A 17003-nucleotide genomic window follows, 5' to 3' on the forward strand; every position below is an offset into this window, starting at 1 on the left:
TGTACTTTGTTTGCACCTCATTAAAGCCTGCCCGCATCTAAATATCAATCCAATCGATATAACGACACCCAAGATACATAGTAGAAACTTTCCAACATCCATTATGACTCCTTGAGCCCAGTCTCCTAAACCGGAGAACCAATTTCGCGGGTTCAACCATGACACCCAACCAGTCAGCTCATTACCTACAGCAGCAAGGGTGAGATTGTGTTTTCGACGAAATTCCCACTTCAATTGGAGAATATCGTCCATCTTTTGGTCTATGACCTCTACCGGATCCTCGGTGCTATTCGTGATATACGTGCAACACTTTATGCCGTACTGTGTTGCCAATGTAACACAATATCCGCCTGTTACTGCTGTAAGATAATTAAGAACCATCCTATGCTGAACTAGTTCTGTTTTATAAGCTTGAAGTTCTCTTCCAGTGTATCTAAACGTGTCATCATACATTTCAGTGATATTATCTAACAAATTGGCGAGTGCGGAAATGTATCTATAATTCATCACTCCTCGAGCGGTGCGAGTGAAATCTAACGCTACCAGAACCTGAATCCCGGTGGATTCATGGATAAGATCAGAGGCCGGATGCTCTAACCTTTCTGACAGTTGTCTTTTAACTCGGTGCTCGTAATGAGTGTGGGTATAAGGAGCTTGGGCACCACGGTGTATGTCCTTCATTTTGTCATGTGTAACAGTCATCACTTCAGGCAATACTTTTCCAATATAACACAATCCTTCAGAGTTTGGGGCAAGCCACTTGTACGCCTTTCTCCCGCATATGAAATATGCGTCATCGGGGAGAACATAAGGGACGGAGAAGGACATTACCATGTTACAAACCTTCCAGGTGAAATCTCCTGACCCTAATTCTTCCATCTGTTTAAGGCACGTATCAGTTTGTACGATATGTGCACAGTATCCTGGTGATACCTCTCCAACTCTAGTAATCCTATTTCCTAAGGTATATCGATACCGGAAAGATTTTCCTCTGCTGGCTATGTGGCGTACAAGCTCTGTATCTGTAGGCATTCTATCTGCTCTGTGTGAAAAGGTCATGGTAAGGTTGCTCCATGACACTTCCCAATTTCCCGGCTTACGGGGATTGGAGATATTAAAACATAAGAGGGACCTATCCACATGGTATTGGTGGAGCTTCAAACTAGGAGGGCTGGAGATATTAAACCTCCGGTCCACCGGTCTCCCACCACTTAGCTCAAGTACCTCCCCTAACGTTAAAGGAAATGGTACTAGCCCTGATTTGCTATGACCCTGAGGTACTTGAGAGCATACCCAACAATCTGTTTGGTTTAACACGTTACCCACTAAGGAGTGATAGTCACTCAATGGATGCCGGTCCATATGGATATTAAAACTGGATTGGCATTTCTTTATGCATCCATCTTCAACCAAATTGTCACAAAGCCTACAGATACAGTTTTCTTCAGCTAACAATCCATCACAATTTCTTCTATCGGATCGTTTTCTGATACTCGCCTTTGCTTGTTGGTTTGGTTGATCTTGGAAAACTACGCCTCCATCATCATAATCGGAACCCATTCCAGAACCTCTCTCGACCTCCATGGTACTCTCGCCGGAACAGACTGCTCTGGTCAACATCATAGTTAACATCAAAATCCGGATCACAGTCTCTTGGGGCAAGTCCATCTTTGAGGAGGAAATGGAGAAGAATGAGAAGGGGGAAAAAGAAATTTTAAGGGAGAGGGGATGGGAAGTGGAGGAAAACAATAAAAGGGAGTGGGGAGTCGACAGCTGCTTTCGGTCTTCAAGGCTCAGGTGCCGCCTCAGTCCTCCTGGAACAGACACTCCAGTGATACAACCTCTACCGTCTGTTCCTTATCACGGGACCTCTCTGGATCAGCAACCTTTTTGCAGTGGGATGAATGGACCCAAGTCTCTCTCTCAGCAACCTTCAATGCTGTGGTGCTAGTCAATAAGACCTGGTATGGTCCTTCCCATCTATCAATAAGACAACCTGAGCGTAGAAAATTTCGTATCATTACATAATCCCCAGGTTCAATGTCATGACAATTACTATCTGGTAAATCAGGAACCACCAATTTCAGATTATCATTTTGATTCCTCAACTGTTTACTCATGTTAATCAAGTATTTTACAGTTACTTCATTGTTACATTTCAAATCATCCTGAGGGTTAATCATGACATGCGGTTGTCGACCAAACAAGATTTCAAAAGGGGACAGATTAAGAGGGGACCTGGGAGTGGTTCTGATGCTATACAAAACAATGGGTAAAGCTTCTGGCCACGTCAATCCTGTCTCTGCCATTACTTTACTCAATTTATTTTTAATAGTGCTGTTCACTCTTTCGACCTTCGCACTCGCCTGTGGACGGTACGGAGTGTGCAGCTTGCTATCAATACCCATTAATTTACACATTCCTTGAAAGACATCACCGGTAAAATGGGTACCCCTATCACTTTCAATGATTCTAGGGATACCATATCTACATACAAATTCCTGTACAATTTTCTTAGCTGTAAACATAGCGGTATTTGTAGCTGCTGGAAATGCTTCGACCCAATTCGAGAAAACATCTATACAAACAAGTACATATTTCAAATTTCGACATGGGGGTAATTGAATGAAGTCAATTTGTATTACCTGGAAAGGGCCGCCGGCAGGTGGGATATGGGATGGTTCTGTAGGTATTGCCTTTCCAATATTCTTTCTCAGACAGGTAAGGCATGACATTGCTCTTTTACTCGCATGAGAGGAGAATCCTGGGGCGCACCAGTATGCTCTTACCAATTTGCACATTCCCTCCTTGCCTAGATGAGTCAACCCATGAGCTGCTTCAGCCAGACATGGAAGATATGCTCTGGGGGCCACTGGTTTACCATGTCCATCCGTCCAGAGCCCTGAGGACTCCTGGCCATATCCCTTTGCTTTCCAGACTGCTCTTTCCTGTGTGGAACACAAATTCTGCATCTCACACAACTTCTGTGTGTTGATGGTATTAAATACCATCAGTTGTGTGGTGTCTGTCTGTATGGGGGTAGCAGCTGCAAGCTTTGCGGCTTCCTCTGCTCGGCTGTTACCAAGTGACACTGGGTCTTGACTATATGTATGTGCTTTACATTTGATAACAGCCACTCTGTCGGGTTCCTGTATCGCTGTTAGAAGCCTTTTTATGTGAGCTGCATGCGCTATCGGTGTACCAGCTGCCGTCATGAAATTTCTGAGGCGCCATAGGGCTCCGAAATCATGTACTACCCCGAAGGCGTATCTAGAATCGGTGTAGATATTGGCTGACTTGCCCTTAGCCAATTCACATGCTCTGGTTAGGGCGACCAGTTCAGCAACCTGGGCTGAGTGAGGTGGGCCTAGCGGTTCCGCTTCTATGGTGTCTTGGTCATCTACGACTGCGTATCCAGTACACAAGTCTCCCGAGTCTGACTGTCTATGACAACTACCGTCAGTGTAGAACGTGAGTTCTGCATCTTCCAGTGGATTGTCACTGATGTCAGGCCTTGCGGTAAAATTTTGGGTCAAATATTCCATACAATCATGTGTATCTTCCTTTGCATTAAATCCTCCTTCCCCATCACTCTCACCTTCCACCCTTTGTGTCTGACCAGGCACACCTGGGAGAAATGTTGCAGGATTTAATGCGCTGCATCTCCTTATGGTGATGTTTACTGGGGCCATTAATGCCAATTCCCATCTTGTGAACCTTGCTGATGAGACGTGTCTGGTTTGGGCAGAATTCAATAAGGCAGATACCGCATGTGGTGTATGGATTATGAGGTTGTGGCCTAGCACGACATCTTCGCTTTTTGTCACTAGCAATGCTATCGCAGCAACGCTTCGCAAGCATGTGGGGAGGGATCGCGCTACCGTATCTAGCTGAGCGCTGTAGTATGCAACTGGCCGGCTGGCATCACCGTGTTTTTGGGTTAGTACACCTGCTGCGCACCCAGCACTTTCTGTTCCGTATAGTTCAAAGGGTTTCCCATAGTCTGGCATACCTAGTGCTGGTGCCTGCGTTAGGCACTGTTTGAGTCTCTCAAATGCTGTTTCGGATTCGTCTGTATGCGAGATCCTATCAGGTTTGTTTGAGGAGACCATTTCCTGCAAAGGTAACGCCAATATGGAAAACCCTGGGATCCAATTACGGCAATACCCACACATTCCAAAAAACGTCCTGATCTGTTGCTGGGTTTGTGGCAGTGTCATGTCTCTAATGGCTTGGATTCTATCAGCGGTCAGGTGTCTCAGTCCTTGTGTTAGACAGTGTCCCAAATATTTTACCTTAGTTTCGCATAATTGTAACTTGTCTTTGGAAACCTTGTGACCTGTGTCTGAAAGATGAAACAGGAGTTGTTTTGTATCCTTCAGAGAGGCTTCCAGTGAATCTGAACACAGCAGTAAATCGTCCACGTACTGTATCAATACTGATCCACTCTCTGGTTGGAAAGACTGTAAACAATCATGCAAAGCCTGAGAAAATATACTTGGACTATCTATGAAACCTTGGGGTAACCGAGTCCATGTGTATTGGACTCCTCTGTATGTAAAAGCAAACAAATATTGTCTGTCAGGGTGCAGAGGTACCGAAAAGAAAGCGGAGCAGAGGTCAATAACAGTGAAAAATTTGGCAGTGGGAGGAATTTGCATTAGGATGACAGCTGGATTAGGCACTACGGGGAACTGACTCTCAACTATTTTGTTAATCCCCCTTAGATCCTGCACTAGTCTGTAACCCCTCCCCCCACTCTTTTTAACAGGGAAGATGGGACTATTGGCTGTGCTGGACGTTCTTACCAGAATGCCCTGTTGCAGCAAGCGTTCTATTACTGGGAAAACTCCTAACTCCACCTCTGGCTTCAGAGGATACTGTGGGATTTTTGGAGCTATCCTACCATCTTTTACTTGTACAACTACTGGAGCTACATTTGCCATTAATCCAGTGTCCTGTCCATCTTTTGTCCAAAGTGACTCTGGTATCTGAGATGTCATCTCTTCTACTTGGGATGGATTCCTATTTGTCATAATGGAATGTGACATTAATTTTGATGGGGAGTCTAACATGTCTCGTACTTCCTGAGCGTGATTCTCAGGAATGTCCAAGAATACACCTTCAGGCGTACAATAAATGACGCAACCCATTTTACATAGTAAGTCTCTACCCAGGAGATTAGTTGGTGCAGATGCAGCCAGCAAAAAGGAATGCTTGGTATGCAAAGGCCCTATTGTAATCTCGGCTGGTTTGCTAACAGGGTAGTGCTGGACTACTCCTGTTACTCCCATGGCTGGAATTGTCCTACCAGTGGTTCTCATGCCCACTGTCGAATTTATCACTGACTTGGCCGCCCCTGTGTCTACAAGAAAGTTTAAAGTTTTACCAGCTACATTGATTGCAATCTCTGGTTCGCTTCCAAGACTGGCAATCAACTTAACTGGCTGCAGATTACAGGTATGGCCACACCCCTATTGGGTATGGTGACCTGCCTGTACCCCGCTGGCAGCGACTACTTGTGAGGGAGTTAGCTGGGAACTACCAGAGGCATGCCAGTCTCTGTTCGGGGGATATCTTTTTGTTTCCCCTGTATGTGGCTCAAAACTCCGCCTCTGTGGACCCTGCTCCCAATGTCGTGTGTCGTGTCGTTGTCTAGGGGGTTGAAAAGATTTTGGTACATTTCTTACTCTACATTCTCGTGCATAGTGTCCCGGTCTGTTACAGGAATAACAAGTTATTACAGTTGACTTACTTACAGGATTCGATGGTACATACGCAGGCTGCTTTGTGGTCAGCGCTTGTATACTTACTGACATCAACTTATCACTTTGCGACTCTCTGTGCCTGGTGATGTTTCTGTCGTGATCAATAGCAGCCTCTCTCAAAGTGGACACCGACAGACCTCGCCAACATGGTTGCGTGGTCTGTACCCTAGCTTTTAATGTTTCCTTTAAACCATCCATCAGTACAGATACTGCTACTTCTTGATGGTTTGGGTTGGTCCTAATGTCTTCTATACCAGTGTATTTTGCCATTTCTAATAGTGCCCGGTGAAAATATTCTGTTGCCGTTTCGGACTCCTTTTGCTTAATGGAAAATATTTTATTCCATTTAGCAACGGCTGGGAAATACTCTTTTAGCTGCAAATTTATCCTTTTTACATTATCCTTGTCGTACACATCTGTAAGCGGTACATCTTTATCTAGTCCACAATCAGTCAAGAATTGAACTGAGTCGACATTGGAAGGTAAGCAAGCTCTTAGCACTATCTGCCAATCCTTATTATTGGGCTCTAAAGTGTTTCCTAGATCCCTGATGTATTTTTGGCTTGCCACTAAATCTTTTCTGGGGTCTGGGAATTCAGACACTATAGTCCTCAATTCCATTCTAGTAAACGGGCAATACATGGCAATGTTCCTAACGGGTGTGGCTCCTGATGCATCTGTTTTCCCATTGGGAACTACTATCACCTTAACTGGATTAACTCTAACAACTTCATTCTGTGTAGATTCTACAGCTTGTGGTGAAATTGTTTCAGTGTAATGCATGGTGCCATACTTACCCGTTGACACGACCTCACCTATCCCTCCGCTAGGGGCCTTCACTAATCTCGTGAGAGGTGCAGTTCCTACTGTGGTTTCTGATATGGTGGCCGCTAGAGAGAGCGCTGAAATTGTTGTCGAATCGTCTTCTTGATCACACTCCTGAGGAAAGTTCAAAACAGGGTACAACTTGCACGGGTTAATAATTGCCTGGGTTACTTGGTTAACATCATTGACATTTACAGGGTTACTAAGAGTTTGTGTTTTACAACCCAGTGCGTTTCTCTCCGCAATCAACTCCTCTCCTGCAATGTATGGTGGAGGAGGGGCTGTGGCTATCAGCTTCCTGACTGCCCCAGATCCCGCCGCCAGAGCCAAACCTCTCTGTATCTCACCTTCCTGCTGCCACAACTGTAAATAATCATGATGCTGAATTCGTCTCTTTGTTGATTTTATGAGACATATCCTCCTCCTTAAATTTTGTAACACTTCTGGACTGAAGCTACCTATTCTTGGGAATTTCTCCCTGTCTTGTACAGTCATTCTCTCCCATTCATCACATAAAGATTCTGTGTGACTTCCGTATTTTTCACACATGATGTACCTTGCCGACCCAACTGGTCGGTTCTCTGAATCAACCCGAACCGAGGTTGATCGCCCCCTACCTGAACAATTGGCCCCCATAATCTGCAGGTGTTGCTTACTACTCCTGTGATCTTTATATCACGGTCTTCAGCGAACCCTTACAGCAAACCAAATTATTCACAATAGGCCGGCGGTGGCGGTTTACCGAGTACCCCACTCACTCGCCCACCTCGACCAATACGACCTGATCACACCGATATGGTGCTGGCGTACTCGATACAGGGCCCCTATGGAACCTTCTGTTTACTGGAACATATGAGGGTTACCCGCAGGACACTTACTCTTTCCAGTAAAGGTGGGGTTGTTAGATAGTTCCTGAGTGACCAGCGAACTTCCCTTCCAAAAATAAAAAATTACACAAATCACGTCAGAATGTACAAATAGCGTTTGTGACCACTTTACTCTAATGGTATTAGGTCAGATTACTAACTACTGCACACAATTACGTGCGGTACAATCGTTCAGTACATAAGCACTACTTGTTATTGTACTGAAAGATCAATGGAATCGAAAATTTCGGCTGCGAATTCCTTCAGCATGAGCTTGTATGGCCTATATGGGTTCTGCACCAACACCCCTGGCGTTGTGCCTCTTGTACCTTTATAGCGGACCTCTTTGTCTATTTTACCTGTTACCTTATGACCTCCTGGTCTGTTACCTTATGACCTCCTGGTCTGTTACCTTATGGTCCGCTATACTCTAATGCTCAAATATTATTTAACCAGGGATGCCTCCCTAGCCACCGTATATGTCACTTACACGCATGTTCCTTGACGAGTACCCGACTTTCCTTTTGGTTCAACCTCTAAGTTATATAAACTTATGTGATAAAAACACACTCACTCAACACATGTACACTTTGTTTCTATATCTATTTCTGCGCAGAAATTGTCTTCAGCCCAGCTGTGTTACCAATTAGGAGCAGGATCTGTTAAACTAAATTTCAGATTTTTCCAAAAATAGATTTGCGTTATTTACCGCGTCGCGTTATCTACCGCTGTGCGTTATTTATCGCCTTTGCGTTAATTATCCAACTTTTCGTGACTTGAGCTACGTGGGCGTAACCGGACGCTACGTTGCGTAATGTACGCTGCGTGCGTCTGCCTCTGGATTGCGTACGCTAGTCTTTGTTAGAGACACGTGTACGCAAAACAAAGATCCACCGTAACACAATTTCTACCTTTATCAATGTAGATGATCCCTGATCATCTACCGCACACCACACTGACTGCCTTATCTCCCAGACAAGCCGTGTGTTGGTCTATATTTTAACTATTACCTCTACTATGAAATAACAGCAAATCTCTTTTAGCACTTTCTATCAACTATAAAAATTGGCAAACAGGAATAGTGATATACACAGATGGAAAAGAAATGCAGATATATATGTATGCGTGCGTGTATACGCAAGACAGAAGAGAAATACAGTTTTAAAAGACACAAGCGTTTTGTTCTTACTTCCGGTTCCCGGATTCCTTCAGCACTCTTTATCTAAGCGAAGCAGACGCTTATCCCGTCAGCACTGCGAGACAACCTCCCACCCTTTGCTGGGGGATAATGTCTGCTGATCTACCTAGTGCAGATGTGAGAAGGACAGGACGAGTCCCCAATTGACAATGTTAAATTCTTTTGTCGTATAAACAACCCTTAATGAAGTCTAAGAACACAGTACGCTGTTTACTTAAGAAGTACCGTAAGGGTACGCTAGTTGCGTAACGATCGCTCAGCCGTAGGCGAGACGCTCAAGCGTCACGTTCGCTCATGGCCCAGAGATCACAGGACAGCACGTTATTGGCTATGATTAGAGTAATGATTCGCTACGGCGTAGCGGACGCTCGAGACCACGAGGAGATCACCAGCGGCGCAGACGCTCACAACGCTATACCTTTATGACTAAACCTTTTATCAATGAAATACACAGAATACCTTAATGTGAATACAGGGTGTAAGTGCAACCTTGTGTAACCTGACTAACTACAAAGCTGCTTGAGCGTCACCGACGCTCAAGTGAACACAACACTATGAGAAAATACACAGATACCTGTTTAGGGTCCAAAGCCTATTATCTGTATTATAACTATTATACTTGCAAAAAGAATCACAGTACAAATGATACACTACAATATAACAGAGACTTCCTAACCAAATAACTATACAAGAAATACACTACAATACTATGCTGATCTAATACAATACAATACTAGTCAATGGGAGATACGAGAGAAAGAGAAGAGAGAGAGAGAGAGAGAGAGAGAGAGAGAGAGAGAGAGATTGGCTCACAGTAAGACAATATGATTACGGAGAGAAACTTACGCACAAAGGGTATGATCGCATGCGCCTCGATATCCAGCTCCCGATTATCAGCAGAAAACCGTTGATGAGAGTGAAGTTGGATATGGTCGGCCTGCCTATTTATGCCCCACACACAATGCAATCTCATAGTCCCTACAATCCCATTGTCCATTGGACGAAGGAATTCGGCCCTGCATCATAACAAAAGGTCATAGGTTGATTCATACAGGTGGGCTGTGACGATTTCCAACAGCTCAGGTGGGTGGGAAACTGGGTTTCCCGCCGCATACCTGAGTATGAGTAAATAATAGAAATGGACATAAACTTCTTATGTCCATAACTATCCGCACGAGCGATTTATACGCTCCAAACCAACACCGGAATATTGCTAATTAAATACTCTTCCGATGGGTACCAAACACTGCTGTATGACTCTTGTCAGACCCTTCGTACAATACAAAGAGGAATTCCTCCATTCCGGGACTTTCTATATTAACCAAACTTTCAGAAACTATCAAAGGGATCATGATCTATAAACTACATTAATTGTGAAAATATGTAACGAATGAGTCGCACGCTACGATTACATAAACTCTACCGTAAATACGCATACCGTGCGCCCGCGGGTGCACGCTATTGCGGGTATGCGCCTTCACGGGAGAGCGTACGCATGCGCAGCGCAGACCAGTGTGCGGTGCAAATATGGCAACGTGCATAGGGATATTTTTCTGACTTTGACAATGATAATGATGATGGTTTTCTAAGTGCGTGGGTACATAGATTGCTTTGGAGGTTTGTGGGTGTGTAGTTTGTTTAGGTGATGATGGATTTTTTTAATTATCGGGTGGTTGTTAAAACTTATTTGGTACACCATTATATACAGCAAGTATGTTGTAAGATTGGAGGTTGTGTTTTACTGAACTGATTTTAAGCTTATTTGTATTATGATTGGTTTTTCATAAAATTACTTGCTAATCTAAAAAGCATTTTTATATTTGCAATTTGAATACTACTAGTACTACTGCTAACAATTATTCTTATCATTATTATAATAAATTGAATAAAGTATGCAAATAATATAAATGTGTGTGTGTGAGTGTGTGTGAGTGTGTGTGTGTGTGTGTGTGTGTGTGTGTGTGTGTGTTGTGCATATATATATTGATAGAAAATAGAGCGCCTTTCCCTTTTACCGATACCTTATTTGCAGCTCACCACACCACTGCTATATACTTGGGATTGAGCTGACTATCTTAGACTAAAGGGGAGGGCTATATTAAAGCCAGATAGTGGCTGAATTGATTGGTACTGCTGGTATATACGTAATAAGACACTATTTACATTTTGCCACCCTGTAGTTATGTTACTGGGGAAATAAACAGGATAAAGGGGGAGCTGAGGGGAAAGAAGGGAAGAACATATGAAGTGGGAAGTGAGAAGGGCGCAGGGCTGTTCCCCAAGGAAGGGACAGCCCACAGTATATTGCTACATAGTGAAGGAGATGGGTGCAAGGGGCAGGAGGGCCCTTGAGGCAGACGGAGAAGGGCTGTTGGGAGGGAGGACTGGAGCAGCTGGAAAGGGAATATCTATAACCTAAATGCTGCCTGTGGTATCCCTAGATGGAGGCCACATTGTGCCCCTTGTTCTTGTTGACTGACATTTCTCAAATGTTTTTGGTTTCTTTTGGGGAGGAGGGCAAGTCGTTTATGATTGCTACAGTATATAAAATAACTACAAAAGAGACATGCACATAATGTCACTCACATTCTATCTACTTATCTCACTCATTATGAAAATAATCATAGGTGCAATAAATAGGGAGGGATGTTAGGAGGGAGAGGGATTATGGGATGGGAGTTGGAGGAATTTAGGAAGGTAGGTAGTGTGGGATGGAAGGAAATGGGATGGAGGTAGGAAGTGTGGGTGGGAGGCAATGTAATAGGAAGGGTGAGAGAGATTTAGGGACAGAAGGAAGAAGTCTTACAGGTATTTAGAATGAGGGCATGTAGAAAGGAGGCAAAGTAGGCAGGAGGGTAGGAGCGTAAGTGGAAAGTATTTAGAGATGGAGAGAGTGAGTGTAGGAGGGAAGGAAAGTAGGCAGGATGGATAAATGGATGGATGGATGGATGGATGGATGGATGGATGAATGGGAAGATGGATGGATCTCAGATAGAAAAGTCTGATAATGAACAGATGACAATGTAAAAAACAATAAAAAAACAATAACCATGTTAAAAATATCAGAGTAACATTGCTTGCTAGAGGTCAGCTGCATCTGCTGTTTTTACATCACACAGGGTAATGTAAGGTTAAGTTAAATGTTATATGAAAATAACATTGGATGGGCACACCTACCATCATATAACAATTTAGTTACAACACGGGCTATTTTATAGGATGCTACCCAGTCCAGAGCTTGGTAAATTTGGCAAGAAACAGCCCCTTAATTTTTTTATGGGAGATGTCTTTGCAATCAAAAACAAGGTGACTGCGGTATGTACTGTATCTAATTCATTCTCATGTTGGGGATACATAATATTTTAATTTACCGCAAATATTAGTTGATATAGAAGCCCCTAAATAACCATGAGAGTTTTTGTTTTAGTTTTGTTAAAATCCAAAAACAGAATCAGTAAACAATATGTGTAGATTGTTATAGTAAATATGTCTCTCTATTGTGCAACAGTTATGGCCCTCCTAAAAAAAAAATCCACCAAAAAGCATTGAATGTCTCTATGCGCTTCTTCCACTACATACTGTAGGCCTTAAAATGCATTTGGTAGGATAGTATTTTCTCAGAATTGTATTATACCAGCCAGCTTTAAAACATAGCCAACTCATCTGCATATGGAGTTATTTTAGCAACATATTACCTGTTTGCTTGGAGCCCAAAATTTGAAATATTGTAGTCAGTGTTTAAATTGCAACATTGGCTGATATAGATTTACAAATGATATATTTTCCTGCAGTATCTTTAGTAAAAAGTGACAGTAATTATACTTAAATTAAATGTAAAACATTCACCTTTATTACTACTGTGGCAGCTGGGTAGTTACCCATTCAGGATTTACTGTGAAAAACACAAGAGCACCCATCTAAGAAGTTAACCCACTCTTAAACCCACCAGAGACTAGTGATATAGCTAAGGTTTTCATGTTGCAGTATAAAGAATATAGACAGATATATTTCTGTTGCAGTATTGTATAAGTATTATGATAGTGTAAGTAGTATTTATTGTTCTGGGGATTACATGTTCATCATGCCTTGTGCCAGAGGTTCTGAAAGGCAGTCCTCAAGGCATCCCAGCAGTCCAGGTTTTACATTTATCCATGCTTGGCCACAGGTGACTTAATTAGCACCTTAGTCAATTTGATTTAACCATTTGTGTTGAGCCATGGATACACCTAAAACCTGGACATTGGGGTGCCTAGATGACCGCGTATGAGAACGTCTGCCTTATGCAACAAGTGCTTCAATAGAAAATTTAAGGGAAATTTAACTATATAGAGAAGTGACCCATGTGTCATGTAAAGGGTATACGTAAACTTTGAGTTCTGTTATATACAGATATGTCCATTCTCATCTATACACCCTCATGTGAGCGCATCACAGTGCGATTATCCGCGCCCCGTGTGCGATGCAGCTGTGGGAGCGCATGCACCACGCAATCCTATGGAACGTGGGTACATACATGTGCACATGCGTATGCATGGACACACTAATCATGGCTAACATTACACAAATATTCACTGCTGCGGGTAAGATGATAAAGGACACATCTATTCTGTACATAAACTGTTGAAATGTATTTATTGCATTGCTGATGAGCTGCGTTCCTGTACAAATAAAGCTATTACTGTAAAGATAATTGTAGTTATTGAGTGTGCAAAATGTTTGGAATGCATACATGGTGCAAATCGGATGCATGCACAGACAAAAGACATCAGTCCACTGTGTCTGACTCAGAAGTAGGCCCATAACATTGTATTCTATGCTATAGTGGTGCTTGCTATCAGGTTCATCACTACATTTTAAGGTGGAGGGGCAGAGATAAAATTTAATTTTGGTACCCCTAACTTGCTGAATGCCGCAAGAGGGGGTGCTGCAAAGAGGGTTGGAGGTGCTAGGGGGCATATAGGCCCAGGGATGTTTGAGTTAAAGAGGAAGGAGAGAGAAAAGACAAAGAGGGAGCTGAGGGGGAAGAGGGGAGGATCTTACTAAGGGGAGGATCTTACTAAGTTGGAGGTGAGATTGGTGCAGGGCTGGTACCCAAGGAGGGGACAGCCACACACTGTATGAGCTGGAGCTGGGTGCAGAGGGAAGGAGGGTCCTTGACGCTAGTAGAGAAGGGATGCGGGGAGGGAGGTCTGGAGCAGCCACAAGGGATTATCTATGTCCTAAATGCTGCTCGTAGTAAACCTAGATGGAGGCCACACTGCACCCCGCAACACAGTACATTGACTGGTGCCTCTCAAATGTTTGGGTGGGGCAAGATGCCCCCACCACATTCCAATGCTTATGCATACAGTATATAGTAAAAGGACAACTTATGAAATTACTCATTTATGCTGTGCTCTACACAAAGTATAATATCTATGAATTTAACATATAATCAAGTGCTTAAAAATTAATTTAATGTCTTACTCATGAAGTGTGTGAGTTGGCATCTCATTCCGCTCATTTTGACCATAACAACTAGTCTTGGCTTCCGGAATTACTGAATACGTTTCCAACATGGCTGATGCAGCTGTGGTAATAATTCCAAGGCCATCCCTCACTCGAGCCTCCAAGCCATAGTCCCATTCATCGTAAGACACAGAAACTAATCCAGAAGGAAATTCAAATGGTATTATTTCTGTGTTACCTGTTACCAGGTTGGGAACAATCCAGATGTAACCATATCCCATTAGGCCTAAAGAACGAGCTTCTTCAAAAATTTTAATTGCTTCATCCTTTGAACAATAAAGGAGTATAACAGAAGAATGGATTCTCTTCAGGTGATTGAGTGTTTGTGCATCAGTATATGATGCGTCCAGAGTAATTACATTCTGCACTTCCCAATCCACAAAACTATTGTCCACAGTGGTTTTTATGAAACTTATAAAGTCTCGATATCCTGGAAAAGTGCTTGTTATAACAGAAAATACATGCCAGTCATATTCCTCCATGATCCTTAACATGACAATGGCTTGCTGTGTGATGGAAGCTCCGAACTGGAAGAAGGTTGACATTGCATCCTATAAAACAAATTGGAAAAATACATAAATAATCAGAAAATAAATGATTACACACAACATTAAGTTCAGATTATAATAGATGTGCTGGATCTGTTGTAATAAATATGTATAATACATTCATCAATAATATGTTATGCTTTTTTCAGAGTATTATTTCATCCACTTTTCTGTATCTTCTTTACTATTATATTTAAAAAAAAAATCATAATCTACATACAGTACAAAATGTAATGTATAATACATAAATAAAAGGAGTTATCTGATATTGGAATGTTCTGTTCACATATTTCTTTTATTGAAGATTTACATTGAGTGACCTGATCTAGCAATTCACTTGTGTTGATTGTTAAAATATAACAATGGATCTGTAACTGGAGATAAGGCATTTGATTTATAGCTCAGAACAATATGTTGTATAAATCTCCTTAGCCATCTTGAAATCATACCATATAGACCCAGGTGGCACGGACAATGCAACTAAGCTGCGCCATGCGTCTATTTTGCATAACATTTTACTCAGTTTGCATCTTTTTTGCACTGCGAATGTGACAGAAGCACAAGGTACCTGTAACTAGAGTAGTTGCTTAGAGACAAGAAGGGATAGTTGTGAATATCTTTGTAAAATAATGTTTAGATTTGTTTTGCGTAGGGGGTTCTAATATATGTGGGTTAGTACAGTAGAGTATACGTTTGACACAGTGCTCACATGGCAGAAAGTGTGTTTATTCAGAAATCCCCACATCCCTAGTATTCCAGATGGCAGATTCTTTACATATAATATATACTGTATATTAATAGACAGGGTTCATGGGATACCACATTAAGATGCTTCATTATGTTAGCACATATAAAATTGATTGCTCTTTTGTGTCATAATATACCTAGAAAGGTTCACTAATCTCTACATCACAAAGTATTGGACATTGTCCAAAGCAATCACCTATAAAGTTAAACAGTATAATTGCTCAATTCAATTAAAGTTTAGAAGAGCATTATCCAACAAAGGATTTCTAATACTTTAGATGATGAAAATACTCGATCAACATGCCCTAGGTGTGTCCTTTGCAGTAAACTAGGAAATGTTTTTCTGAAAGAGGAGAAATTAAGTAATTTGTGTGGTTTCGACACCCCAGTCTTCTTAAAGTACACTAAATTGTGATAGATTTATGGTGGCTGGACACAAACGTCCAAAGTCATAATTCTGAGAGATGCAAAAGTCAATTAGACTCATTTTAATTTGAATTTGTTTCAAGTATTTTAAATCATTCTGTTGACTATGTATGCAATCATTTTGAGAGGTTGGCATTCATGTATATGACAGACATATTAAATATTAATGAATTCCCGTATTCCTTAAGACAATTACATTACATATAAAACATATTCTTTATTTCTTTTTTTTAAATTGTGTACCTCCAGAAATTTAACTAATTAGTGCCTGAGAAATGATTTTCAAACAAATGGCTAATTGAAGCAATTTTAATACTTCAAAGCAAATTCAAGTACAGTATGTTGTAGTTTGTACATTTTAACATGACATTACTCAATATTGCTTAAAGGGATTACATCATCTCCATGAAAATCAGCTTTTGTAACATTGTTACTAAATTGCTGAAATGTAATGTGTCTTTTAAGAGTCATGCAAACCCATGAACATACCAAGACACATTTTCAGGGATTTTTGGAGCAGGGGGTATGGGTCATTAGGTCGACAGTCATTAGGTCAACCACTATTGGTCGACATGCATCAGGTCAATATGGTCATTAGGTCGACATGAACAATGTCGACATGGAAAAAGGTCGACGTGAGTCTTTTTACTTTTTTGGGGTGTCGTTTTCTTCGTAAAGTGACGAGAACCCCAATTAGTGCACCGCATCCCCTCGCATGGCTCACTTCGCTCACCATGCTTCGGGCAAGGTGCCTCGCTCAGCTACCACTGCGCTCGGCACAGGTTACCGTTCCCAATTGTAGTCCACGTGGATCGTAAAGTATGAAAAAGTTTTTAAAAAGTGAAAAACTCATGTCGACCTTTTTCCATGTCGACCTTGTTCATGTCGACCTAATGACCATGTCGACCAAGTGACCATGTCGGCCTAATGCATGGCGACCAATAGTGGTCGACCTAATGACTGTCAACCTAAGTGTGGTCAACCTAATGAGCAGGATTTAAAATGTTGATTTTACTAAAAGGCAAAACCTTAGCTTAATGCCCAAAACCTGTTTTGTAACAGAGAAAGAGTGTTGTCTCCCAACAACACACTGCTGGAAGTAATGACGTCAGCCTCC

The 17003-nt window shown here is 42.0% G+C and overlaps 1 protein-coding gene across 1 annotated transcript in view; it reads right to left on the reverse strand.

Annotated features, from left to right (window-relative positions):
- Positions 1–17003, reverse strand: part of GRIN2A (glutamate ionotropic receptor NMDA type subunit 2A) — a 995689-nt gene that overhangs the window by 437971 nt on the left and 540715 nt on the right. Inside the window, exon 4 of the mRNA XM_063934277.1 lies at positions 14124–14716. Coding sequence (XP_063790347.1) covers positions 14124–14716 — 593 coding nt within the window. The remainder of the gene's footprint in view (positions 1–14123; positions 14717–17003) is intronic.

Source organism: Pseudophryne corroboree, chromosome 7 (genome assembly GCF_028390025.1).
Source record: "Pseudophryne corroboree isolate aPseCor3 chromosome 7, aPseCor3.hap2, whole genome shotgun sequence".
In the NCBI taxonomy this organism is placed as follows: Eukaryota; Metazoa; Chordata; class Amphibia; order Anura; family Myobatrachidae; genus Pseudophryne; species Pseudophryne corroboree.